Source organism: Leuciscus leuciscus (assembly GCF_965113295.1).
Source record: "Leuciscus leuciscus genome assembly, chromosome: 10".
In the NCBI taxonomy this organism is placed as follows: Eukaryota; Metazoa; Chordata; class Actinopteri; order Cypriniformes; family Leuciscidae; genus Leuciscus; species Leuciscus leuciscus.
In genome coordinates, this window is record NC_138734.1 from 34,348,415 (window position 1) to 34,375,259 (window position 26,845).

The 26,845-nt window shown below is 37.4% G+C and overlaps 2 protein-coding genes across 2 annotated transcripts in view; one reads left to right on the forward strand and one right to left on the reverse strand.

Annotated features, from left to right (window-relative positions):
- cttnbp2 (cortactin binding protein 2) overlaps positions 1 to 1,992 on the forward strand; it is a 49,880-nt gene extending 47,888 nt beyond the window's left edge. Inside the window, exon 23 of the mRNA XM_082181312.1 lies at positions 735 to 1,992. Coding sequence (XP_082037438.1) covers positions 735 to 977 — 243 coding nt within the window. The 3' untranslated portion in view covers positions 978 to 1,992. The remainder of the gene's footprint in view (positions 1 to 734) is intronic.
- cftr (CF transmembrane conductance regulator) lies at positions 1,392 to 25,889 on the reverse strand. The gene is made up of 27 exons (XM_082181313.1): positions 25,548 to 25,889; positions 24,423 to 24,533; positions 23,267 to 23,378; positions 22,652 to 22,867; positions 22,467 to 22,556; positions 21,164 to 21,327; positions 20,575 to 20,700; positions 19,344 to 19,590; positions 18,869 to 18,961; positions 18,263 to 18,439; positions 17,769 to 17,960; positions 15,221 to 15,315; positions 14,650 to 14,736; positions 12,391 to 13,102; positions 12,171 to 12,308; positions 11,530 to 11,567; positions 11,114 to 11,394; positions 10,941 to 11,020; positions 9,812 to 9,962; positions 8,055 to 8,282; positions 7,654 to 7,754; positions 7,055 to 7,282; positions 5,986 to 6,141; positions 5,805 to 5,894; positions 4,231 to 4,403; positions 4,009 to 4,114; positions 1,392 to 2,822 (listed from the first exon to the last, which is right to left on the reverse strand). The coding sequence occupies exons 1-27, from the start codon at positions 25,598 to 25,600 to the stop codon at positions 2,610 to 2,612; spliced, it is 4,458 nt and encodes a 1,485-aa protein (XP_082037439.1). The 5' UTR covers positions 25,601 to 25,889; the 3' UTR covers positions 1,392 to 2,609.
- Positions 25,890 to 26,845: the final 956 nt, after the last annotated feature.

The following is a 26,845-nucleotide window of genomic DNA, read 5'->3' on the forward strand; positions in this document are numbered from 1 at the left end:
CCCCCTCATTTAAGCTGTTAAGTGCAGTCTTTTACCTTTTTCTTTTTGTCCGAGTTTCAAATACTTTTAATATTGTGATTCACCTCATAGCAGGTTGGTTCGGTTTATGGCCTCTAACTCTTTAAAGGGGTAGTTCACCCAAAAATGAAAATTTTGTCGTCATTTACTCACCCTCATGTCGTTCCAAACCCGTCGAACAGGTTTTATTCATTATTTTTGTTCTTCTTAAAAAAAAAAAAAAAGATAGGTTTCTGTCCCTCCATTGACAGCTACGCAACTACCACTTTGACGCTTCAAAAAGTTTATAAAGGGATTGTAAAACTAATCCTTATGAATGGAGCGGTTTAGTACAAATTTTCTGAAAAGACTTGATCGCTTTATATGATGAACAGATTGAATTTAGGCTTTTATTCACATATAAACATTGATCAAACAGAAGCGCAACCGTACTTGCTTGACGCGCGAGAACAAACCTCATTGGCTCTTGCGGAAGCTCAAATGTGTTGCATAACACACAAGAATGAACCTCATTTGTTCTTGCGGAAGCTCAAAAGTGCTGCGTAACACGAGAATGAACCAGTTAACACCTCATTTGCCATCTTGGATTTGCCTTAAAATGTTACCTCTGTAGGTTGCTTGCTAGTTTTTGGAACAAAGCACATTCGAAGGACATTCTTTCTTTTATTTTTGTACAAATATGTTGTTTTTTTGTGTATTTCTTTGTCTCTGAAAAGACTGACGGTGGTCACGCTTCTCCTCGGCGAGTGACGAGGCCCAGGTCGCATCTGCCCGTTCCCAGCAGCAGAGGAGCTCAGCAGGTGAACACCAGCAGCAACAGCATCAGCAATCCTAGCAGAGCTTCCACGAGCAGCAGAGCAAGGCAGATCCTGCCCCACAACAACACAAACAACTTCTCACAAAGCCACATCTGGTTCCTGGACCCCAACTGTAATGAAAACTACAGTAACCATGGATAGACACCTCCCACTGCCCTCCCTTTGCCCTCATTCTGTTATTGCCCTCTATTTTGTGAAGTTAGGTTACTGGCAGCATTTAAGTATTTGTACATGTTGTCCATACTTGTTACAATATATTACATTGTGTACTTTTGGGACCATAGTTTTAATATATTCAATTAAGTAAAGAACTTTGAGGAAAAAAAGAAAGATAAACTAACAGGAGAAAGACTGCTTGAACACTTTACAATTTGCCTTTTATGTCAAATGTTTTGGATCAAAGTAAGAGCCGGTAGTCTTTTTGCTCTTTAGTATTTTCAATCAATCGTGTTTTATCATTAAATAAGTGAAAGGTGAGTTTTTAAAACTGTCGAAATCAGGGTTTTACCAAATATGTGTAAATAATAACTGGGAACTTAAATGTTGTATAGATTAGTGTGTGTGTGTGTGTGTGTGTGTGTGTGTGTGTGTGTGTGTGTGTGTGTGTGTGTGTGTGTGTGTGTGTGTGTGTGTGTGTGTGTGTGTGTGTGTGTGTGTGTGTGTGTGTGTGTGTGTGTGTGTGTGTGTGTGTGTGAACGCTTGTACATTGGAGGACTTTTGAAGGGAATATGAAAACTGTATATATTGTTTGTAATATTAAATTTTGGTTCATATTTTTTCACTCGTTTCCAAACAAACTGAATGTGGCAATAAGTACCGCCATTGCGAACACGGGATATTTTGTTTTTGTTCTTTAAGCCATAATTAGTATTTTCAATTACTCTCATGCGTGCTCAGTGACTGGCTTGAACTTTGACCCCTCCCCTTGTGTGAAACCCAACTATGAAATTGGAAGCGGCACGCATTAACTTTCATTTGTCTTCTGTATTGAACATTTAGGATAAACAAGTATTCTTTTAAAGTCAGTATTGTTCATATGTACAGAAGAGATTATAGTCGACCTCTGATGTTTAACTGTATTATAGTTGTCGGATGAGGTTCAGAGAAATTGTCCTGTTTCCTCAAAGCACAACAATTAAAAATGCACTATCCTAGACATCGGCTCTTGGGTTTTCTTTCTCCACACACCTAATGCTAACATTGTGTATGTTTAAAACCAAATCATTCAGCCTCTCCCCTGAAACCTCCCACTACAACACAAGTTGGTGTCACACAGAAAAAAGAGAAATGTAGTCTTGAAAAATATATTTGTTTCACAGAAAAGTCCTAGATATATATTTACAAGTTAAAATAATCACTGTTTTTGCTTGTGCCTTTCCTAGTTCCATGACAGGCCTTAGAAATGAGAAAACAGAGTAATTGTTTTGCCATTTACATGATTCATATGATCCCATTTTGCTGCACATGTGGTCTCACTATAATTTAATAAATTAAACGTTCAGAGAGAAATAAGAAAAGAATACATTTGATATGATCAAAGAAAGAACAGAGATGAATCACAAAAGTTGCATTATATTTCTTACAGTGTTCCATTATTCCTGGCCTTGTGAGAGGATATTGAGTACCTCCTGTGACATTAAGGAAGAATACAAATCTTTTTCATAATAAATGTCAGATGTGTTCTGAAGGTAGGTCATCCAATATAATGTACCATTTGGAGACCTTTAGAAAGCATGATGGGGAAGCATCCGAATGTCCAGTTGTTTGTGATGCTCAGAGGCGAGTGTCTTGGATATTGTCCTCTGCCTCCTCCTGTAGTGTCTGCGTAACAGAGCTCAGTTTGGATTGAGGCGTGCGCATGCTAGAGTTCCGTCGAGGGAAGATTTTGAGGCGCTCGGCTGGACTTATGGCCTGCTTTAGATGACTGGTCTCATTCAGCAGCTTCTGAATGGAATCGTAGGCCTTCACCTGACCCTTGTCCATCATCTGCAACAGAGATCGAGGACAAACTTTTAAAAATCGATTTTTTTTTTTAACCAAGTCTCTTATGCTCACCAAGGCTGCATTTATTTGATCAAATCTACAGTAAAAACAGCAATATTATGAAATATTATTACAATATAAAAGAACCATTTTCTATTATAATATATTTTTAAATGTAATATATTCCTGAGTTCCTTCAGTGTCACATGGTCCTTCAGAAATCAATCTATCTAATATGCTGATTTGCTACTCAAGAAAGATTTCTATTATTATCAATGTTGAAAACAGTTGTGCTGCTTAATATTTTTTAGAAAGTGTTATAGCCTATATATTCAGGATTCTTTGATGAACAGAATATTCAAAGGAACTGCATTTATTTGAAATAAAAAATATTTTGTAACATAAATGTTTGACTGGCTTTTGATCAGTTAAATTCATCTTTGCTGAATAAAAGTATTCATTTATTTAAACTTTTGAGCGGTAGTGTATGTTCGCACAGATACCACAGATAAATTGTCCCTACCACCTGACAGAAATTACTGTAAATGTAATAAGCGCTCATTATTTTTGCTATTGTTTGGTATTGCTAGTGAAGCAAAATATGCCTACAATTGTTTTAAAGGTAGGGTAGGCAATTTGTTTAATAAACACTTTGTGTATACTGGTCGAAACTCTCTTCACATCCTGATAGCAATCAATAATAGAAGTGGTCTAAATATTAAAATGTACATCATCTGTGAAAGTCTCAGGACCAAAAAATGACCAAAAAGAGTCCTCAGACTTGGATTTAAGCTTTTCTATGTCCACACTATCAACGCTGAAATGAATCTGCAGCAGTCAGGTGGTACAACTGGAGCTTTGTAGATTGTTTAAGTTCATTATTTTTGTAATGTTATGTGCTTTGAGACATGAGGTAATTTAATGCCGTCTCTCGTCTCGTAACGCTTTGCAGAATCTACCATGTGTTCATGATGTGTTTTGAAGGAGGCATGGCTTTAGAGAGCGCTCAGAAGGGAGGGTGGGATCTTGTGATTTCAAAGCTAACTTGATATTGCTAGCCGCTCCGAAATTGCCAACGCTACCTTTAGGTTTTATCTTTTTGTCACCAGTAAAAATGTGAATAATGGTTAAAAAAGGAAATATGACATTTAATTCGGTGGTATAGAATGAGGTAGTGCAAAAGCTTTACCAAGAAAGACTGGCACTCGAGCAGCGGTTCCACTTTGTGCTCAGACAGTAATATAGTGCATGTAGAAAAGGACTGTCGCAATGTCTTCTTCAACACCTTTACTGTTCTGAAACCAAAGACAGCACAGCTACCATTATTCATCATGACATGAATGCATTGTACTTTGTATTGAGCCAGTGGTGTTATCCGTGGAACAGGTAGTGTGGTGTTGTTAGGACTCACATTGGATCGAGATGGGCACTAGGCTCATCCAGGAGGAGGATCCGGGCTTTGCTGAGGATGGAGCGGGCCAGGCATATGAGCTGTTTGTGGCCGTTACTCAGTACATAACCTCCGTATTCCAGCTGGAAGTCCAGTTTGTCTGGAAACTGTTCAATCAGTGTCTTGAGACCGACCTTCACACACAAACACAGAAATAACTGCTCACTGAAGCCTTCCAGCAAATTGCATTTACAAGAAAGGAAAAGGACATACTTGCAGTTCATTAAGGAATACTATGCTAATCTTAAATAATGCTCATACTTAATGTTCACTAAGATATTACTACTAGCATTCACCCTATTATAGACCCAATGTCTATAATAAAGTACACTGATTTTTTATGACAAAAAATTAAAATGTCATTGAATTAAAATACTGTTGTCATAAAAATAAAAAAATATCCATTTGTCCAATGGATTTGCCAAATCCAAAACCTATGTTAAAACTAAATAAAGAAAAGGTGTGTCATTTCTGGGCCTGAAATGAGAACATTTGGAGGTTAAGCATGTAATCGCTGGTTCACAAAAAAAGTCCTGAGCTTTTTCTCGATGGACAAACCAAATGACCTCATGCTTTGCTTTTGAAAAGGTCACTTATTTTATAAACAATAAATAGGAAACCTCAAACACCCAAAAAAATTGATAGGTGCGTAAGATAACAACTAATCAGAGAAGAAAAATAATCCCACACACCACCACAGCTTGCAAAACATGCAATATATTTAATGCAATGTTTCAGGCAGACCTTCGTCAAGCATTAGGAAATGTTTTTTTGTGGCTGATGAAGATCAGTTGACTGAAATGTTGAAATTTATTTTAGTAAAAGACAATAAAATTGAAATTTTTCTAATCACTTCTTGGGAAACCTTGATAGTGATTCTTTTATAAAATAAATTTGTTAGATAATTAAAGTGTATAGTTAGTTAAGAAAGGTTTTTTATTTGCATTTTGAGTTTATTGTAATCATTTTTATTTTATGTTTAATTATTTAATTTTATTGTGGGTAACACTTTACAATAAGGTCTCATTTATTAACATTAGTTATGCATTCATTAACATGAACTAACTATGAACAATATATTTTTACAGCATCTATTAATCTTTGTTGATATTAGTTAATCAAAATACAATTGTTCGTTGTTCATTCATGTTAGTTCACTGTGCATTAACTAATGTTAACAGATTATTGTTGTTTAATGTAGATTATCGCAATATTTTACATATGCATATGATTGCATATGATATTGCTTTTTTCTGCATCTTCTACGCATGTGTTGTGATCAGAAGATTCGGTACTCTTTCAGAAGATGCCTAATAGCGTCCCATAACGCATAACAGTGAAAGCCAGAAAATTCCGTAAATGGTGGGGAAAGAGTTAAATGCTCAATGGCAAGTAAAGCGTTGCCATAGTAAAGGCATGAAAGACAATGCTTTTCCAGTTTCTTTGAATAACTCTAGAAAAAAAAGGGTCATCAAACCACTTGACCTCACAGTCATTGATCATTTCCCCTGGACCCCTGCAGCAAAGACACCCACCTCCTCTGTGACCCGCCACAGCTCCTCATCACTATGGCAGCCATAAGGGTCTAGGTTCATGCGGAATGGTCCCGTGAAGATGAAGACTTTCTGTGGTGGTGTAGGAGGAGACATTTACAAAAATACAACTTTAAAAGTTATCAAGAGAGAGGATGAAAGCTGTTCCCAGAACCGCTGTTACCTGAGGCACCACGCCAAAGGATTTCCTCCACTTCTGAAGAGGAATTTTGTTCCAGTTGACCCCGTCAATGGAGATATCTCCATCTGTGTAAACCAGCTTCAGAAGAGCATTGAACAGAGAACTCTTCCCAGAACCTGTTCGGCCCAAAATGCCCACCTGAAAAAGAGCACATGATCAATCTGACCAGTGTTGCCAAATCCACAGTTTTCCCGTTTTCAATTGGGCTACTTTTACACTGTTGCAGCGGGTAGTTTTTGTCTACCCGATATTACAATGCTATGGAAATACAGAAGTGCATCTTGAGAAATACATGTAACACATTCTATTATAATGGATGCTTGAGCTAATGCCTTTCCAACATGGATTGCTTACAATATACATCACAAAACTCACAGAAATTGTCAGCACAAAAGAATCTGACAAATATAAGGCTGAAGACATATGAGACTCTTATGCAAAAAGTGAATTTTAGTCTTTATCTAATCTGCTATATGTTGCTCATCACTGACATTGCTCTACAAAGGCAAAATGCAGTAACTTTTTCAATACAGAATTATGACCAAAATCAAATCCTGTGACTTGGCTCAACGGTGCTCAGATTTGAAGAAAAGGATACACGAAAAACAATTTCCATTTTTCTCAGCTCCAGCATTGTTGTTATTACCACATTTCACATATAGATATAGTATAGATTTTGAAAAACATAAAACTAAGCAATTTTATGGCTAAAAATTCTAGATTATTTATAGGCCAATAATCAAATTTGCTAATTTGTGCCACTGAATTTCTGAACTCCTTTATACAAAAGCTCAGATGTCATGCAGAGAATATAATTTGTAATGAAAAAATGCATTCAATTAGACTAAATACAAAAAAAAAAGCATTTTCACTAGTAGTCTTTGACTTTTAGACCCTACTGCAAAATTCAAGCTTTATTCCATTGTAATGTCTTGCTACAACACTGTTCCAAAATGCCCCGTTTGAAGAAAACTTAGCTTGTTAGCATTTCTTTTTGTAACGTTTAAATCGTGTAAAGAGGATTTTAAATCTAGGATTTGCTTGTACGTACCCTCTGTCCACCCTCCGCAGTGAAGGAGAGGTTCTTAAGGACAGCGTGACCCGCTTCTGTGTATTTGACTGTTAAATTCCGCACATCGATCTGACCACGGTTAGGCCAGCTTGAGTCAGCCTGTGCATTGGCGTTTTCGATAATCAGATCCGAGCCTTTGCTTTTGTCTGGTTTGGGTGTCTCAGACGGTAGGTCGATGAACTTAAACACCCGGTCAACAGAACGCATCTGGAGGAAGAAGGATTAGAAGAGCTATGATGTAATCAGGTCCACCGAGGTCCAAGCTGCATGTGGTTTGTTTAGCCTTTAAATGATGCTTAGCCTCTGTGTTTGCGTGTGCTTGGGAAGGCAGTATGGGTGTGCAAACAGTTACACCATGTGGCAAAAATAAAGAGCCACTTCTGTATATGTGTATCAGTATGATTGTAAGTATTCTCCTGAAGGAAAACAAAATGTCCTGCACCTTGATAAGCCTGTCAGTGTTGCTTAAACTCAATCAGGCATTATTTTCAACAGCATTACAGAACAGGACAATTTCTGCAGTGTAGAACAACTGAAAAACATGCTGTTTTCAGGGAGGAAAACTAAAAGGCACGTACCATTCCATCTACCGCAATGCTGGTGGCGACACACCACTGGAAGGTGCCTAGAATGAGCATTGCCAGGCATATGATGATACCAATCTCACCCGGTTTATCCTCTGTGGAGTAACACACATGCATTAACATGCACCAACAAGCAAGTATAAACATCAAGTGCAGGGGTGCTCACAATGACCTCACTTCTACACTTCAAAGGCATTTTCCAAGCACTGTTCACAATTATCTCTTTATACAACCAATTGTCTGTAAAACCCACTAAATCAAGCGTTCATTGGCTTTTTGGACCCACCGAGAACCATCAAATAAACAGTGGCATCCGCATCACTCAACATGTTCTACTGCTTGCTTGGTTCAATCTCACATATCTTGCCTAGATACAGACGGAAGAGCGCTCTTACGGTTGGTTCCTACCGCAATCCAGGCGACCAGAGTGAAAAAGAACACGAAGATGATGTCGGAGCGGAAGAGAAACCATCGTAGGGTCGACAGGTAGAGGAACCAGGTGGCTGTGTGGGTGTTGAGGGTCTTGTGGAACAGGTTCTCAAAGTAAGCCTGTCGCTCAAAGGCCCTGATTGTCCACAAACCCTTCAGCGAGATGATGAGGTGGGAGAAAATGGGGCTCCGAGCTGTGATGAGAGAAGAATAAAACATGTCAACTATGTATATTCATTTAATTCCAAGTCTTCTGAAGCAATACGATGCGTCGCATACGATGTGTGCAAATCTAGTCCTCCACTGTAACGCTCAAATCAAACCTAATTTTGGTGTATGGGCCATTTTTATGAGGACTTTTTGTAATTTTGGAGATTGACAAAAGAGTCTTAGAATGATAGCAATGATTTCTGATTTTAAAATATATTAAAAAGTATTCAAATAAAAAAGTTTTCAATTGTAATATTATTTCACAATGTGCTGTTTTTTTTTAAAGTTTTTTTTTTAAATAAACGAAACCTTGGTAAACATAAGAGACTTCTTTTAAAAACATTGCCAAAATCTTGCCGGCCCAAATTTTTTAACCGTATGTAATTGAATTGAATGAAAATTATGTGTTTTTCCACCCCGTTCCACCTCGTTTTTTGTTTGTTTCTAGTAAAAAATTTCAGTATAATGTTACTACTGCAAGTATGTTTCTAATTAAATCCATTGCATTACATGGGTTACTGAATTTTGATTCATTTTAATGCTCCTTTCATTTTTTTTTTATTATTGATATTCTGCATCCTGTTTGCTACCTCAATTCAAATTCATTTAAAAAGCGTTCTCAATTCAATTTTAAATACTTAATGGTTTAGAACGGATCAGAATTTTAGATTGTTTTTTTGTCAACTACTCCTTTAACTGTCAATCTCAAGTGCTAACTGTATTTGGACATCATCTACTCTACTGTATGCCACACCTTTCCAATAGCAGAAGGCATCAGGAAGAGGAAGGAAGAAATAAAAGTCTCGCCCTCTGTCCTTTGGCCTCTAGGTGAACTCATGAACAAAATGAACTAATCCACAAGTTCAGCTACCCACGATTTTACTAAATATTCACATTTTTCTCATTCATGTCGGCTTTCCTGGCAGCATTCCTTTCCCTTTCTATAGGCAAAATGCCTTTAGCTCCTTTTGTCTGAAAAACAAAAGAGTTGCGCAGTTTTCTGGGATCCCCGCCATGAAGCTTGTTGCTCATCACTTGTGGACTATAAGTGAATGATATCAGGATAGCAGCAGAGGAAATCCCTGGTCGGGTTTTGCCAGCCCAGTATTACAAAGTACGGAAAGCCCTAGTTGCTTTCTCTCAGGCCCTGGACAGACTGACAGTGGGAAGAGTGTCGACAATTGAGCTACAGAGAGACCAACAGAAATGGTTTGCCTTATTCAGATAGGCAATAGACCATAGATGATTGGTTGAGAGACCAAGCTCTGACCTCCCGCCCATGTCACTTCCTCTGAGATATCCTCTCCCTTTCTGGTTAACTCATCCATCCTCTGCTCCTCCCCTGTTTTCGGACCTAGCACTGACCTCCCATCAGGGCCCTGTCAAACTGGCCCTCTCGTCCCTGGCAACAAGCCACACGCCAGCATGCAGAGTGCGTCAGGAATCCCTTTGCCAACTGCAAAGACGTATCTAACAACTGCATGCAAAGAATGCACAGACTATCTGGCCTTACCTTCTGTCTCCAGCTGTTTAAGCTGCTGACCCGTACGGAGAAAGTACTTCCTCAACACAATGAAAATAATGGCAAGGGGAGTGGCCGCAAGGAATATGTACGGCCGCACGATGGACACCACAAGAATACATCCAACCACCACCAAAGTCAACTGTTGGAAGAAAAGCAAAAAAAAAGCATAGACTCTATGTTCTGTATTTTTAAAAGAAAGGAATACTTTTATTCAGCAAGGATGCACTAAATTGATCAAAAGTGAAAGTAAGGACATTTCTCAGTTGTCATAAATATATTACACAGCACAACTGTTTTCAACATTGATAGTAATAAGAAAAGTTTCTTGTGCACCAAATATAAATATTAGAATGTTTTCTGAAGAATCATGTGACACTGAAGACTGGAGTAATGATGCTGAAAATGTAGCTTTGCCATCACAGGAATAAATGACTTTTTAGAATATATTAAAATGGAAAAATGTAATAATATTCCACAATAACACTGTACTTTTTACTGTATTTTTGATCAAATATGCAGCCTTGGTGAACGTTTTGGTGAAATATTTGTATATTTGAAAAAGAAAGTTAAACACATCACATTTGTCTATACAGAAGTTTCAAACCTCTTCCACACTGCAAGACAGTGTTGGCAATATTGGCCCAAAAAGCATAAATGTGTGTTAGAAAGCCTGTAGGAAAACATTCTAGTCCATTTGACATACTATTTTGGAGCATGTTATTGTTTGGGACATAGTGTTCTAGTATACTATAAAGTACTGATAGAGTGTGTGAATTCGTCAGAGTTGAAACCAGTGTGGCCAAGGCTGGGGTTTACCCGCAGAATTAGGCTACTTTTACACTGTTGTCGTTGGAAGTTTTTGCAGTTGAAGCTAAACTCTGACCTCTGAACTCTGACCCCAAATGCGATTTTACCCAGAGGACCCCCTCCGGAACGCGATTGGACTAGTTATGATTAGCAATTGGGTGGGTTTTGATTTGCAGACCTGGCAACCCTGGTTGAAACTGAACTCTGCTACAGAATGGTAGATCTCCAAAAGCAAGACTGAGCAACCCTACACTAAACAGAAACTCATCTACCCATCAATTAAATGCTTTTGACTAAAGAATTCACAAACCTGGACAAAGTCAAACATGAGGAGAGGAAGCATGTCATCTATTGTGGCCATGTCCTTGGTGAACCTATTCATGATTCGTCCTGCAAAAAAATTATATTAGGATACAAACGGTAAAGTATTAAGTCAGAAACTGGGCCTTTGGAAATAAGATTTCAGCCTTACATAACACTGACCTGTCTTCATAGTATTGAGCACAGACATGGGTGCACTGAGAACAGCACGTAGCATCTTCTGGTGCAGTTTCTTGGAGATTGTGATCATAGTGTGCACAAATGGAAGACCCCGGAAAAATCCCATTGCGAGGACGCTCTCCGATGTGGCCACGTAGATGTAGAGAATGTAATAGCTGCTTGTGGGGGTCACAATGACTGCAGAGTTTTTTCCAGGTGAAGACATGTTGGAGAACTTTGTCATATTTGGCTCAAATCGTTTATTCTCTTCTATCCAAAGTTCACTGCAACAAAATAGTTAAAATGCAGTATTTTGTGGATTGATTAAAATTAAACACTGAAGAATGCTTGACAACTAAAAAGATTAGTTTTGTCTGGAAGAACAGTTAACTGAGATTGAGGAAATGAAAAACACTTACTCAGTCATCAGAAGAATCCCTGCTACAGATCCTGCAACCTAAAACACATAAGAAATCTTTAAGATTAGCCAATCTAGATGTACACGTCAGTTCAAAAGTTTGGGGTAAGATTTATTTTCTCTTTTTTTTAAAGAGATTTCTTATGCTCACCAATGCTGCATTTGTAATCAAACATACAGTAGTAACAGAAATATTTTAAAAATATTATTACAATTTAAAATGACTTTTCTATTTTAATATATTTTTTAATAAATTACTTTATTCCTGTGATGGCAAAGCTGAATTTTCAGCATCATTACTGGAGTCTTTAGTGTCACATGATCCTTCAGAAATCATTCTAATATGCTGATTCGGTGCTCAAAACATTATTATCAATGGTAAAAACGGTTGTGCTGCTTAATATTTTAGTGTAAACCGTGATCCACTTTTTACAGGACACTTAGATGAATAGAAAGTTCAGAAGAACAGCATTTGTTTGAAATAAAAATCTTAAGTATTAATATTAAGTATTAATCTATTTAAAAAATCCTTAATGACCTGAAATGTACCTTAATGTATATGATTAGGAAACACGTCAACAATATTCATATGTAATGCAGAACACGTCAGTACACATACAGTAGACAATCCATAAAGATTACCTCAACTGTAGCAACACTGAGGATGAAGATCAGAACATAAAGAAGGCTTTTATTATTTGACACATATCTGACATATGTGTTCCACTTTGTCGTTTCAAATTCCTCCTCTATTTCATCTATTTCATCAGCTAAACATGCCTGCAAAGAGAAGCGAATAAGACCATGTTAAAGCCTAGTGTGAAAATGAATATTTTGCAGTCAGTGCAAGAATTTTCCTCACCTCAATATTCTCTTCGTCCAGGACCCCGGTAATGTCATACGTGCTGTTCGACAGGCGCCGAGTGTAGATGTCCAGCTCAGAAGCCAGTTCGCTCTGAGGCACGACGGACAGCCGTCTGCGGAAAGAAGACTGGAGGTGGTCACGACGGCCCTGGCCTTGTGCGTTGGTCATGAAAGCTAACACCGACTGCCTCCTCTGACCAGCCATATGCACACCGTGGTTATGATACACGTCGCTTCCCAAGAAAGATTCATCTACTAGCTCGTTCTCGGGTACCAGGGAGAACTTCCGGTCAGGTAATGTCCTCCGGACCTCTTCCTCCGGTCCCTGAATGAAAGATGCCTTACGAGCTGCTCCAAGAGGGTTGACGATCACTGAACCTTTTCTCTCATCGATGTACTTGGGCATGGAGGGGCCCACCTGGCGATAAGAGGGGCGTTCAGGTCGCATGCCCGCGCTCTCATCCACCGAGACGCGGTGGAGAGTCTCTGTGAGGATAGAGCAGCGGCGCTCGGCGCTGATATTGTCATAGGCCTCCAAACCCAGAAGCAAAGAGCTAAAATCAGGACGCTCTGACTGAAGGTGACTGAAGGTGCCGTAGAAAAAACTTTCACCATTGTGGAGCAGCAGGACCTTATCGGCCCGCTTAAAATGCTCAATCTTATTTGTTACCAAGATGCGTGTCTTGGAGGCCATCAGCTTACAAAGACATCTGGGTAAAGACATAAAAATGAGATTATACATCAATTTTACTCACAATTATACTCAAATGAACTCCAGTATAGTATACGTTGTCATCTCATTTCGATTGTGTCCCTTCTATTGGTAAGAGATCACAATTCATTTACTTTTTGTGTAAGGAGAGCAACAGTGCTCACTTTTTTCACGGACTTGGTTCCAGAGGTATTTTTCCCATTGACTTTTCCATACGGATTTTTAAAAAGTTTTCATGAAAGAGTTATAAGCCATGAAACAAACCAACCAGCTATGTGATGAATCACATTACAAACTTTGATTTGAACCAAGAAAGTATTTGAAAATCAGACAAAAAGCAAAGGTACAAGACTGTGTACTTATTGACTTTAATGAGGGAAAGGAACCGCAATCCCAAGAATTGCAAATGGCATAGGCATATGACGGATAAATATAAAGATGTACTCTTTGTCATATGCAGCACTCGTTTCAGTTCTTTGATTGGTAGAGATTCACAGTAGATCTGTCTTTTAACGGTTAATTGTAATTTATCAAATTATAATGGATTAAAATCAATTCCATATGGAGAAAATGAATGGGATTTTACTTGCCGAACCCAACTGTTGAACTCTATTAAAGATGGAAATTCTAAAACGATAGTTTTGTTTTATGCACTTGTTAACAAATTCGTTTTTATTTCTTTTGGACGGACAGAAATTCTGATCCCAAGTCTGCCACGTCAGAAAACAGGCAAAAAGCAATCTCCGAATTAAAGCTGCAGTCCGTACCTTTTTTGTGTGTTCAAAATGTACAAAATGTATATAATAAGCGACTACATCATGAATCCATTTTACAAATTGTGTTTTTGTCTTATCCTGAGTCACTATGGTACACCTATAATAAGTGTTTATATTCAGACTATTGTCGACTAGTTCGGGTCGTACCACTGCGGAGTAACTCCGTGACTCGTCATAGTCAGAGAGAAGTAGCTCCGGCTACAATGTGTAACGTCACCAGCTGTCATGATTCACTCACAACTACATTTCCCATAATTCACTGCCCAGACTCATCATCCCTGATTATCACATTCACCTGTGTCTCATTATATTGTTTAGTTCACCCTATATAAGCCTGGTTCACCTCATTATTCCCTGCAAAGTCTTGTACGTTATTCCACTGCATTTCTGAGCATTTCCTTTGTTGTTGTTATTCCTGGTTCTTGATCTCTGCCCGTGTCCTGGTTTTCCTGTTTTTGCCTCACCCTCTGGATTTGTCTGTTTATTGGATTGCCTGCCTGTGTATGACCTTTGGCTGGATTTTGACTGCAATTCTGAATAACACTTTAAATAAACTGCATTTGGATCCTCAACCTTCTTGTCTCGGAGCAGTTCGTAACACAATGTTCTTCCGCACAAGCGCCAAAAGTTACGGACTGCAGCTTTAATGAAAGTCAAAATGCTACATGACGAAATTATTTTATTCAAGAAATTAATAAGTCAAATGAATCCAAGCAGAATCCTGAAGAGCATAATTCCTACCATGCCAAAGAGAATTTAATATACATACTTGTCAAATATTTCTTTTTCTGTTGCAATATCCAGGTGAGTAAATGGTGCGTCAAGCAGGTAAACATCAGCATCTCTGTAAACAGCCCTGTGCAGGTAAAAATTATACTTTAACATTTTAAAGTAGATATTTTTAACTAGTGAGAATTTCATCATTTAAATACTAATAAAGTGTATTTCATAACATTTATTTTAAGGAATATTTTAATACAGTAAACTCACCCTATAATAAGACTTGCTAATAAAACATACTTTGCAAAAGACAAAAAAAGTTACACAAGCTTCCATATAAACAAACAATAAAAGGTTGTCAAACTCTCATTTTATGGCTGTAAGATTGTTTTCAGTTGTAAGATTTAATATTACGTTTATGGCCATGTAAATCTAAGAGAGATGTTGTGGCAGTTATTAAAATGCCATACGTATATGAATACAATTCTTCCCTAAACTTCTGTGGGAAAGAGCAGCCATAGGGAAAGTGAGGACTCTTTTGTGTAGTAAACTACAGGTGCTGGTGTACATCTGAGGAGTTGAGAGATGTTCAAGTGTAGGTGAGGAAATGTGTGACATACCTGGCCAGAGCTACACGAGCCTTCTGACCCCCACTCAAGTTTAAACCCCCCTCAGCCATAGGTGTCTTATCCTTCTCAGGAAGAGCAGCCAGATCCTGACAATAAAACAGATGACGCCATCACACAGAGCAAGAGAAAGTAAGACATAGTGAGAAATTTATGGAAAACCACATGCTATTTTATTTGACTCTGAAGTACAGACACACACACAACAAACACTCACAGCAGGAATAGTTAGTAAACTGTGCATGTTTGATGTTTGGTGCTTTAAAACATTCGTGACATATTGAATGGGAAAACTCCCCAGACAGCAACATAGTGTCGGCCCAGGTCCGGGCCACATCTGGTACATGTGGACTCCATGCGTACCAGATGTGGCCCAGATCTGGGCCGACACTATGTTGCTGTCTGGGTCATGAGTCATGCTAAAAAAAATTTAACCAGCCTCAGACGGTTTCAGGTAATCTTCAGCTAATTTTGTCAGTTGGCCAGTCTGGCTAGCTGACAAGTTCCCAAAACCCATTCTAATCCCAGCAGACCAGCCTGACAATGTTAAACTGGATTAAGATTTTTTTTTTAAGAGACCACATGCAACTTGAGATGAATGATTCTCATGTAGGAGGTTCTTACCTTGTCATCAACTCTGTCCATTTTAGGAGCATTAAAAATAATAATTAAATTACGTGATGCAGTGAGAAAGACTCTTAAATACTACACAAACAAATCAGTGGGGAACACTGAAGCACTGATGTCTTAAAGATGGAAATGCTGGGGTTTACTGCTCAGACACAACATGAATGAGGACTGAAAAGCAAGTGAATCGGTGCTACAAAGAAAATGCGTGGATAACACAAGCCCACTAAACATGGGCGTGTTTCCACTTTACATTTTAAAGACTCCACAAATCCATTTATTAGATCCTGCTAGTCTTGCAATTTGCATTGAGAGCTTGTTTCTAGTGCTTGACTTAGAAGATTAAGTAACGAAAGCGTAAGTGTCTGCATCTTGATTTTGTCAGCATACACTGAATAAAGACTCATTATGTACAATAAAAAATTACAATACTTTGCAGCTTCTTGCTAGTTAGCACACAAGTGGCTAACTTCTCACACTCTGTTGTTATGGCCTTACCAACCATTGTGATGACAATAGCCACCTCACACTGCTCTTTAAGATCTCCTTTTGTTAGAGTCTGGATGTTTCGCAACAAACAGTCATAAATTGTGCTTAATCACCATTTACTGTAAAACATGCTTTGTTTGTGAGGAAACATGTTAATTTTTCTCCCTATGGGAAACATGGGGACTGACAGACTATAAACATCCCAGGTTCACCATTCAAAAACACACTACACCATTTAACCGTGATTGAACATCCGTAGACCATTCAAGAATACATACATATATATTTTTATTTTTTTATATATTTTTTACCCTGAATAAGTTTTATTACTTTGAATAAGTTTTATTTTTCCTAGTCCAAATTGCAAAGTATTTTATATACATATATATGTATATATATGTATATATATATATACATATATATATATATATATAATGTATATATACTGTGAATACTGTGTCAATATATATATATATATATATATATATATATATATATATATATATATATATATATATATAATGTATATATACTGTGAATACTGTGTCAATATGTATATATATATATATATATATATATAAATTGCAACGTATTTGTCTTTTATATATATATATATATATATATATATATATATACTTTACTCTGAATAAATTCTATTTTTCTTTGTCCAAATTGCAAGTATTTGTACTTGTTTTCAGTTTAAACCTCACTCAGTTTTGCAAGCCTAATGCTTTTTGTTTTGACCAATTTGGTGGAAAAACATTTTTTTTCAATATATTCTCTAAAAACAATTTTAAATATCTTGTGAATCATATTTCTCTTTGTTTGTTTTAAGATTTTTATTTATTTTTTCCAGTGTAAGAAAAAGCCTTGCAATACGATTATCACTAATATATATATATATATTAGTATGTAATACATCATCCACTAGCACGAATAAATCTCACACTGCGGCCTAATGCTTGGACATGAATGTATTCTCATCAGATCTCCTTTCTGACCGTTCTTTCATGTACGACTCAGTTAAACAAGGGCCCTGTCACTCAACGCTTTGGCTGCTGATAGTTGCACACGATTGGCTTCTTTGGTATCAAGAGGTTGAGAGTGAAGGGAGAAAACCATGAGTGGGATAATATGACACAGTTCTACATCTAACAAAGGTTCTCAGTTCCATTGCCAGGTGAGCATTCCATGTAGAGGGAGAGAGAGAAGGGAAAGACAGAAACAGAAGCAAAGCAGGAACTTGAGACAGGACAAAAAGGAGGACTTGTTAGGTTGAGCAAAGAGATGAGTGACGTCAGGCAATATACTGTAGACAGAGGGATTGAAATATAAATGAGAGAGAGGGACGGGAACTGGAGATGGAGTAAGACTAAGGAAATGACAGACACAAAGAGTGGACTGAAGAGCATCAATGTGTCAGTACCTCCTCGAGCTGGCATGCTTTGACCACACTCTTGTAACGATACTCATCATAGGTCAGGCCAAAAAGGATGTTGTCTCGGATGGTTCCAGGCATGATCCAGGCTGTTTGGGAGGAGTAGGAGATTCGGCCGCTGTGTCGGATCTTCCCAGAGGAGGGAACCAGCTCCCCGAGGATGGTCATCAACAATGAGCTCTATAAATATAGACATTATGTCTGAACAATGACAAACTTACTGTTTCCTTTTAGCAAATGTTTGTTTTCTCTTAAACAGCTAGCTTTACTCATCCTTTTATATTGTAGCTTATATTTGAGCTTATTAAAGGTTTCACACACTGTAGTGGGCTTTCATTTATTCACTGTAATTGTGAATAATTTGTTAGAATTGCTTAGTCTCTTGTCCTATATATATATATATATATTGCAGTGTGTTGTGTTTTAGGGTTATTATGAATTTATGGCAGATTACAACTGAATAAAAATGGCACCACACCTACCTTCCCAGATCCCATAGAACCGGTAACAGCCAACATCTCTCCTTTCTTCAGGTTCAAGCTGATGTCCTTCAGTACAGGAGTCACATATAGGTTGGTGAAGAAGAGGCCTGCATCTCCATTGTGATGGCCATTGGCTTTGTTCTCCTGTTTAATCCTTTCTAGAAGTTCACCAGGACCCTGAAGAAACGCAGATAAAGGGTATTTACACTGCACTAACACATACACATTGAATGCATTCAAACAGTGATTGATTCTTCCTCTTGTTCTGTTCTCTCTGAGTGTTGAAAAGGAACCACAAAGTGATTTGTATTGATTTAGAACATCACCTAATGTGGTTCGAGTAATTCAAAGTTTATCTGTGACCTCTGTTAGGCTTTATGGGTTACTAGCCTTGAAGCTACTAAACAGAACATGCAATTCTAATCAAATACACGAAAATCAGTCAACAAAGGGCAGCAATTCGTTCACTAAACCTGCTTCTCAAAAGTGAAAAGGAATTGTTTTTCAATCTCAATCTGATTGAAAGGAAAGGTCTGATGGTACAAAATTTTGATTTTAGAAGAAGAGGTGTGCTTAATCCAAAAGAATGTGAATGCATAACTGTACCTCATCCCATGAAGCAGTCACATCTTTCAGTTCCAGCTCTGTGATGCTGAGATCGTACTCCATTAACTTGTATTCTTCCTTACTAAGAAATTCCTAGATGAAGTAGATTAGTTAATGTTATAGGTAGAGCTTTGGATAAAGAGAAGATCATGGTAACAGCAACATTATCTCAAAGTTCAGTACAGTTATACACAATAATATACTGATGCCAAAAATAGTGCTCTTCAGACATATATAGAGTAGTATAGAGGAGTGTTTCCCTTTTATCAACACCAAACCAGAGATGTTTTCCTTCATACTCATATTATATCATTTAGCATTATCATTAATATTACTAAAATGGCATTTTATTCATTGTGTTGATTATTCATTAAAGACATTTGTATCTCATGTTCTTCATCGTGTGTGCTAAACTACCGTTCGTGACACCCAGGCTGGGCTACACTTGTGTCACTTGTAGAGTCTGTGGACTCACTTCAATCTTCCAAATAAGCCGCATGGTGTCGTACCACATCTGGATGGAGCCGGGCAGTTGACGAGTGACAGTCATACGCAGCACCATACAGTAGGAGAGAGTGGTGAATATGCGACGCAGGTTGATACCGCGACTGAGGGCATGGGGCACCACAGCGGCCACAATCACAAAGATGGCTGAGAAAAAGTATGCAGAGCTGTAGAAGTAGCGCAGGGAGCCAATCTTCCTGGTCAACTTCACCTCATCCCTATAAAGTTTTACGGGAAGAAAAAAATGACAATCTGAAGGCGAATGCCAGATGGGTAGGATATTTGGAGACTGTGTCATGAGAGATCAAATATCTAAAAAAAACTAAAAAAAACAATGGCACATTGATTCTCCGAGACTGAGCTGATAACAAAAACACAAAGGCACACCGTGTGCTGCATTAAATGTAATACTACAGAGAAACAGTGGGAGACTGTGGCTTCAAGTTTCTCTGATCCAGGCCCACTCTGCTGATCCATAATCTCTTATGAAAGAACCTCACTTAATATTAAAGGAATAGGAATTAAATAATGTGTAGGACAGAAATGTAATTAAATGATTAAACTTTCAAACTGTTCACTTTAATTAAATCACTCGTTTAGTCTCAGTTTCAGACTGTTGCATATATTGGTCACAAAAATGGGAAGCTCTTCTCAGTCTGGAAAGTTCAAATTGTCTATCAATCCACCTGGAAACAAATTTGTGTTTACAAAGTACTGGGTTGATACAACAAGTGCCTTTGAACATGAAATAATCACTGAATTCTCCAAAGTTTTCCAGGTCAAGGGCATCAAATCTGTATAGCAAAACTGTAAACAAACTGGACTATTTGATATGCACACATTAAAAAAATTAATACTTTAATTCAGCAAGAATGCAAAAACTATAAAAACTATTACATTGTTACAAAAATTTTTTATTTCAAATAAGCAATGTTTTTGGGACTTTCTATCCATCAAAGATATTCCACAAAAATATTAAGCAGCACAACTGTTTCAAAATTGATAATAATAAGAAATGTATCTTGAACACTGAATCTTAATGTTAATATGGCGTGTAAAATGGCATGTAAAAAGAAATAAAAAATTGGTCGCTTTTCATGTCAGGTCTGGGCATGTGAGGCTATACACTGAATAAAATCAACATTCTCTTGACTTGTTTTTAACAAAAAGTGGAGAACATCCACAAACTGTTTTGGTCTTACTGTCTGATGTTCTTGATGAGGGTCTCCATTATCTCCTCCCAGCCATAGGCCTTCACCGAATGCAGGTTCTCCATGATCTCTGAGGTCAAAGCCAACCGTTTGTTGGTCAGTAGCACTTTTTGTGCTCTGATGGAAAACAGAAAAACACAGAAAGTTGGAATGATTTCTGTGCTCACAGAACATGCTGTACATACTGTAATAAACACTCCAGTGTGGGTGTTTAATACATCTGACTAAGCATTGTGTTAATGTCTACAATGTTCCTTGGAGTTGGCTTGATTGTGAGTTTGTGTGTGTGTGTGTGATACTGTCTCAGTAGCAGTTCTGACCAGCATTGTTTACATATCTCCAAGGCACAAGGCTAACCAGCCTTCTGATTACAGGAGCTGAACTGAACTACCTGTCCAAACTCTTCAAAGCCTTTAACCAGCATGAATCACAAATGGAATGTTTTTGTGGGAGCATAAAGGATACTTGGAGAGAAACTCTTAAACAAATATGTGCCAGTTTTAGTCTGTCAATGGGAGCATCATTGGACAAGATTTGCTTTTTGGTTTGGATGAAGGCTAAAAGTACATTTGAGACTTACTTGTAAGGACCCATTTTATGTGAGAGAAAGGCTTGCAAGACACCCAGTAACGAGATAGCAGCAAGTGCACAGAAGCTATTGACATCGATGAGTTCCCAGATAAGCCCTGTACACAGGATGCATTGCAATGGTGATATCCATACAAAATGGGCCATACCCAGGCTCTGTACCAAAAAAAAGAAAAAAGAAATGCATCATGGTACAGTGAATACAAGATTGGGGATTAAAGTTTAGTCATTAATTAAAAATCTAAAACTGTATTTAAATTTATTTCAAAAGCTGACACCTAGGATTTAAAAAAAACTTTTAAAGAGTCAGATATTAAATTTAGACTCTTCTTGTTCATTCTCCTGTTCTGTGGTCATTCATTCACCTTATGTGTTAGCTAAATGCCATTGTTTTCTTGCATAGTTGTGCCACGCAAGTCCTGCTATATCAGGCATGCTGAACCATATCTAAGAACACTTTTGAAACCATTTAGAAAAGTTTGTTCACTTCGGCACATTTGCAGTGGCTACAAAAACATCTCATACATTCCAAAGAAAGGACACTCGAAGAACCCATATTAAACACAGGTGCTAATTGCTTCAGACCACTTGCAGAGTGTATCAATATTCAGCACATTGGCTCTACCTTCCTAGGACGTTCCAGAGTTCAGCTACGCTCCACTCTGAAGCTTTATGCCAAATTTAATGCTCAGCCAGTGTATTTATTTCAAATTAGTTTGGAGTCTTCTCTGGAGAATTATTTTTTGGCCTCTGTGCGAGATGCAAACCTTTTATTTTTATTTTTTTTTAAACTTTTTTTTACAAATTGGATATATCTACACTACTTTTCAAAAGTTTGGAGTCAATATGATTTTTTTTTTTTAAAGAAATTGTTTTATTCAGCAAGGATGCATTAAATATATATACTCTAAAGAAATTGAGTATAGGGCTGCACAATATATCGAAATGATCGAAATATCGCAAATGTATATATCGCAATATGCATATCGCAACGGCTTGCAATAACTGGGGTCATGACCAAAAGACAAAGAGAAATTCACTCACTGCTCTTGGCTGAATAACTTTTGTACCTTTAACAGAAAAATGTCCTGGCAAAAAAAGTACCAGTATCTTTTCAGTTTTTCTACGACTATTATATATATTGTGCATTGTATGGATTTTCATTCAATTCAATGTTCTATAAAAGAAAAATATCCCTCTAAAATCAATATTTTTAGACTTCCAAATCAAACAGTGACCTATCATCCAGCAAACATGAAGAAAAAGTGAAGCGATTTGCTCTTTTTAATACTCGCCTGATCAAATTTGCCCAGGTTAGCTGACATCAGACTGACCAGCTGACCAGTGCTGATCTTGTCCAAGACTCGGCTAGAAAGTTTCAAGGTCTAAGGGTCAAGATTCAGAGAAATTCATACACTTATACGATGTTGGGAAAGATACTTGTATCAGAGAAAGATGATTGTAGACATAGATAACAAACCTTTTTAAAGATTATGCTAAAGAGTGCAATCCTGATTTGCATGCCCAGGCGTTGCAGCCCAAACAGGGCAGGCTGGAGCAGGAGGAAGCGGGCAGTGAATAGCAAGCCAAGTCCAAAGGCAAGAAAGTAACCATTTGCTCGCTCCGGTTCATGGGCCGGGTCAAATGACGCAATGATCCGCCCTAAAAGCTGTGGCTGCACTGTTTTTGTAGCCTCCTAGAGAATAGTAACAGAAATTACCAGAAAAAGACAAAGCACCTTCAGTTTGACACATTTATAATTCCTATTTAGAGAAAAATCTAAATTGATGTCCAAAGTATAATAACGACAAAATAATAAAGTGACAAGTGAAAAATAGTTTAGATGCTGTAGGCTTCTTCACTGGGACAGTCACACTGCACTGTTACCTGAGTACATAACTAGGAATCACATAACTTCATACCAGTGAGCCAGCAATATCCACCCATGTGCAAACAATTAGCAAATATACATGTACGTTTGGACCTTGCTGTAGATTTCTTCATTAAAGCGTCAAACTGCTGAATTAAGAGAAGATCAACACCAATCCCAGAACAAAAAAAAAAGGAAACAGACACAAACTATTTGAACACTTACGCCTATATATAGGAGGAAGCCAAATAACAGAAAAGGTCCTATGAAGCATCGTGCCAAGGCTCGCAGGAGACTGGGTTTTTTCTTGCCAGATGCAACTTCTCTGTCCCATTCTCTGTTTAGGGAGAGAGAGAAAACTGAATGGAACAGTTAAACAGCATCCAACCCACCCACCCACAATTAAACGGGTTTGTCAACATTGTTTGGTGCACCCCTGTATAACCAAGGTGATTTAGCAAACTTATTAAACAGAGCAAAGAGACCTTGACAAGCTTGGGGAAACAGGGGAGACTGCTCCAACATGTTAATTGAATAAAAAGTTCAAATTCCCAGCAGTGCTTCACCTTAGAGCAATAACAAAAATGCTCATCATCTATCACTCTCCAGGAGCCTGGCCATTTAAAAGGTCACATTTGATGCCCATTAGACCAGGGCACTGGCATGAATGTATTGTGGTTTATTTGGCATGAGAGGAACTTTACTGGAATAGGCAGGGTGACATTTACAGGGATTGCCTACATTTTATTCTTCTTTTCTCCTGTCTTTTGTCAAAAACAGCACACAGACCCCTAAAAGGTGGGATATTTGGCTCTGGTAAGTAACAGGAGGTGAGGTGAGGACAAGTCACAATAGAGGGGTCACTTCATGATGTAAATTTGCTCACTTCACAAAAAGATGAGTGAAAGTTCTTTCAGTTCTGTTTCCTGAGAGGCTTAGGAAAATATTCTCACACTGTCAAAAAACATTTTCATGATTTGTTATCACAACTTTTGTCAAATAAATTCAGATAATTAATGTGGTTCAGATAATATAATATTTTGAGTTTATATTTCTTAAACCATCTCCTTCATTGTATTAACTTAAATGTTTAGCTCTTAACTCCAAATTTTAAGGCAATCAGGTAACTTACGTTTTTAAGTTAAACCAACAATAACAATATACGGGGGAAATATCAATTTATATGATATAATAGGGGATTTGTGTTTAATATTTAATAAAATGTTTTTAAAAAAAAATTATAAATTAAATTCTAATGCACGTTAAAAATTGGGTGTAGGCTAATTAGAAATTACAGAGCAAGAAACATGCGTATGAACTGTAATTAGCTGTAAAAAACATTTTAAATCACAAAGTTAAAGGTAAGCCGGCAAATACTAACTTTTCCAAACGCTCTGCAAGAATGTCTGCTGCATCTTGACTGGGTGCTTGATAAACATCAGATGGCCTCAGTTTCTCCTTAAAACCCTTTCTCATTATAGGGTTTGTCCACCTGTAAACAGCCAAAACAGATGTTGAAAACTGTAACATTGTGAATATTTTAATTGAAGTGAACTCAAGTTATTTTCTAAGGAGAGATGTACAGGGAAGTATAGTTATTTTCTAGTCTATGATTATGCACAGTTCTATAAAAAAAATAACACGTTCAAGTCACGTGACCAGTGTTCGAATTGTTCCATTAACTTTGAGTGGAATCTTTAACGTAATATCATAGAGCAAACAACATTTTACTTTTAGGACCTTTAAACATTTCAAACAAAACGTTGTGATTTTGCAATCACTGATATCAAAATCTAAATAATAAACTATTGTAACATGTCATCAAATATTGAAATAAAAAAATGCTCGAGCGGCGTGATGTTGCTATGGTGACATCCTCAGGCGAGCCCTTCTGTTTGTAAGCGTCTACTGTACTTATCGCACTCTGAATAAATTGTAGCCTATTGTAACATTTGAGGTTGTAAAAAAGTTTTTCCAAAAACTCTGAAAAGTGAATACACAAATACACACACACACACACACACACACACACACACACACACACACTTGTATCTATAGCCTATGTGAAACAATAAAAAACTTAGTTTGTAATTAAATTTCACTGTAAAAAAGAAAAAAGAAAAGTTGCTGCCTTTACATTTTTAAGTACAATCAACTTGATTTTTTTAAAGTAATTTCAACTTAAATTACATTAAATTGACTCAGAAAATAGTTGAATCTTGTATAACTTAAAAGCAATGTAAAACATGTGTTGTCATAACTTATTGATCATATAATTTTTTACAGTGTTGGCTTTAATGTTTGAATGAATGTAGGCTATCAGTCATCAGGTGCAGTTTGAGTAGCTATCCAGTAGAGACGAAATGTTAATAAACTAGAAAAATGTCTATTTAAACGCAAACATACACACGTGTCCTAAAGCACAATTTTGTTTCAAGGTTTGTTAGCCCAAACGTGAACACACAAAACTTCAAAATGTAGGCTAAAGTTAGTTTGAAAGTCTTACCAAAATAAGTATCTTGAGAGGCAGCTGGCATCCTCCACAGGTGATCGCTGCATCCTAAAAGTTTCCCGGGGATGACACCGCTTACATCGGGTGTCAGCTGAACGCCTCTCCGTTGAATGAAGCTCGCAAGCGCTGTCCTCCACCGCGCGCACAGTTGAGCGCTGATATTGTCGAGATTCGCTTCCAGTATTTAGACAAAGAGGAAAATTTCTCGTATGTCAAAATCGTTAATGAAAAGTAAAACGCTTATAAAGAGCCCATGCTGACAGCAGCTCTGTGATTCAGTGAGGAAAGTGCGCTGTCTCAACCCCAAACGCCACAGATCCTTTGGGCATGTCATCCTCAAACTGTCAGTCTTTTACAGAGATGCTCACGTGTTGCTTTACAAGAGCTAGTGGCGTGTCATCATCAGAGAATTTTTGTGGTGTTCGAGAAAGAACGTTAACACATTTTAACACATGAAAGTCTATTGCTTTCATTTCGCACCTTTCCTGATTTCATAATGTTTGAAATGGAAAAGTAAATGTAGCCTACATTAATGTATTTTTAAACTAGGCTAGTTGAAAGAAATGAATGACTTATGACAATTCAAATAGAATAAGAATCCTAATATTGCAAAACAAACAAACAAAAAATAAAATAAAACACGTGTCAAATGAGAGAGAAATATTTAAGATGCGGCACTTGTTTAGGTCACTAATCCATTGTACAAAAGGTCAAGCACAAGATGCACTTTGGATAATTCTCAAATTATTATGGATTATATGATCATCGGGTTTACGCAAATTTGAGGAGTTCAAGCAGACTGAGTGCTGCCATTACAGCAAAAATGGGACTTATCAAATATAGGCCTAGCTTATCTTTTTCTTTTTTCTTTCATTTTAACTTTTCACTTAAATTGTCCCAAACATTTTGATTCATGATTCTGTAAAAAGACTAGATGAATCTTCAGCATAGTGACATCTTGAGGCCACTGACAGCTGCCTTTGTGGAACCAAGTAAATTATGTAACTCATTTTGATAAGTAGCCTATACTCCAAGATCAGTTTATTATGTTGCAATGAGAAATATCACATGAAGTCTATTCAATGTTCCTACTCAGCTGGCAATTTTCTCTAAAATGATGAAGTTTCAGATAAGCCACAGCATGCAAGTCATAAGAGCAGACTAATATAATAAATTGACATTCTTAGCCATTTTATTTATTGTCTTCTGCAAATGAAGTCAATTTTTTTTGAAAAATCTGTCTTTTTTAAATATTTTTTATATAACTCATCCATCCAGCAGGGGAAACACCC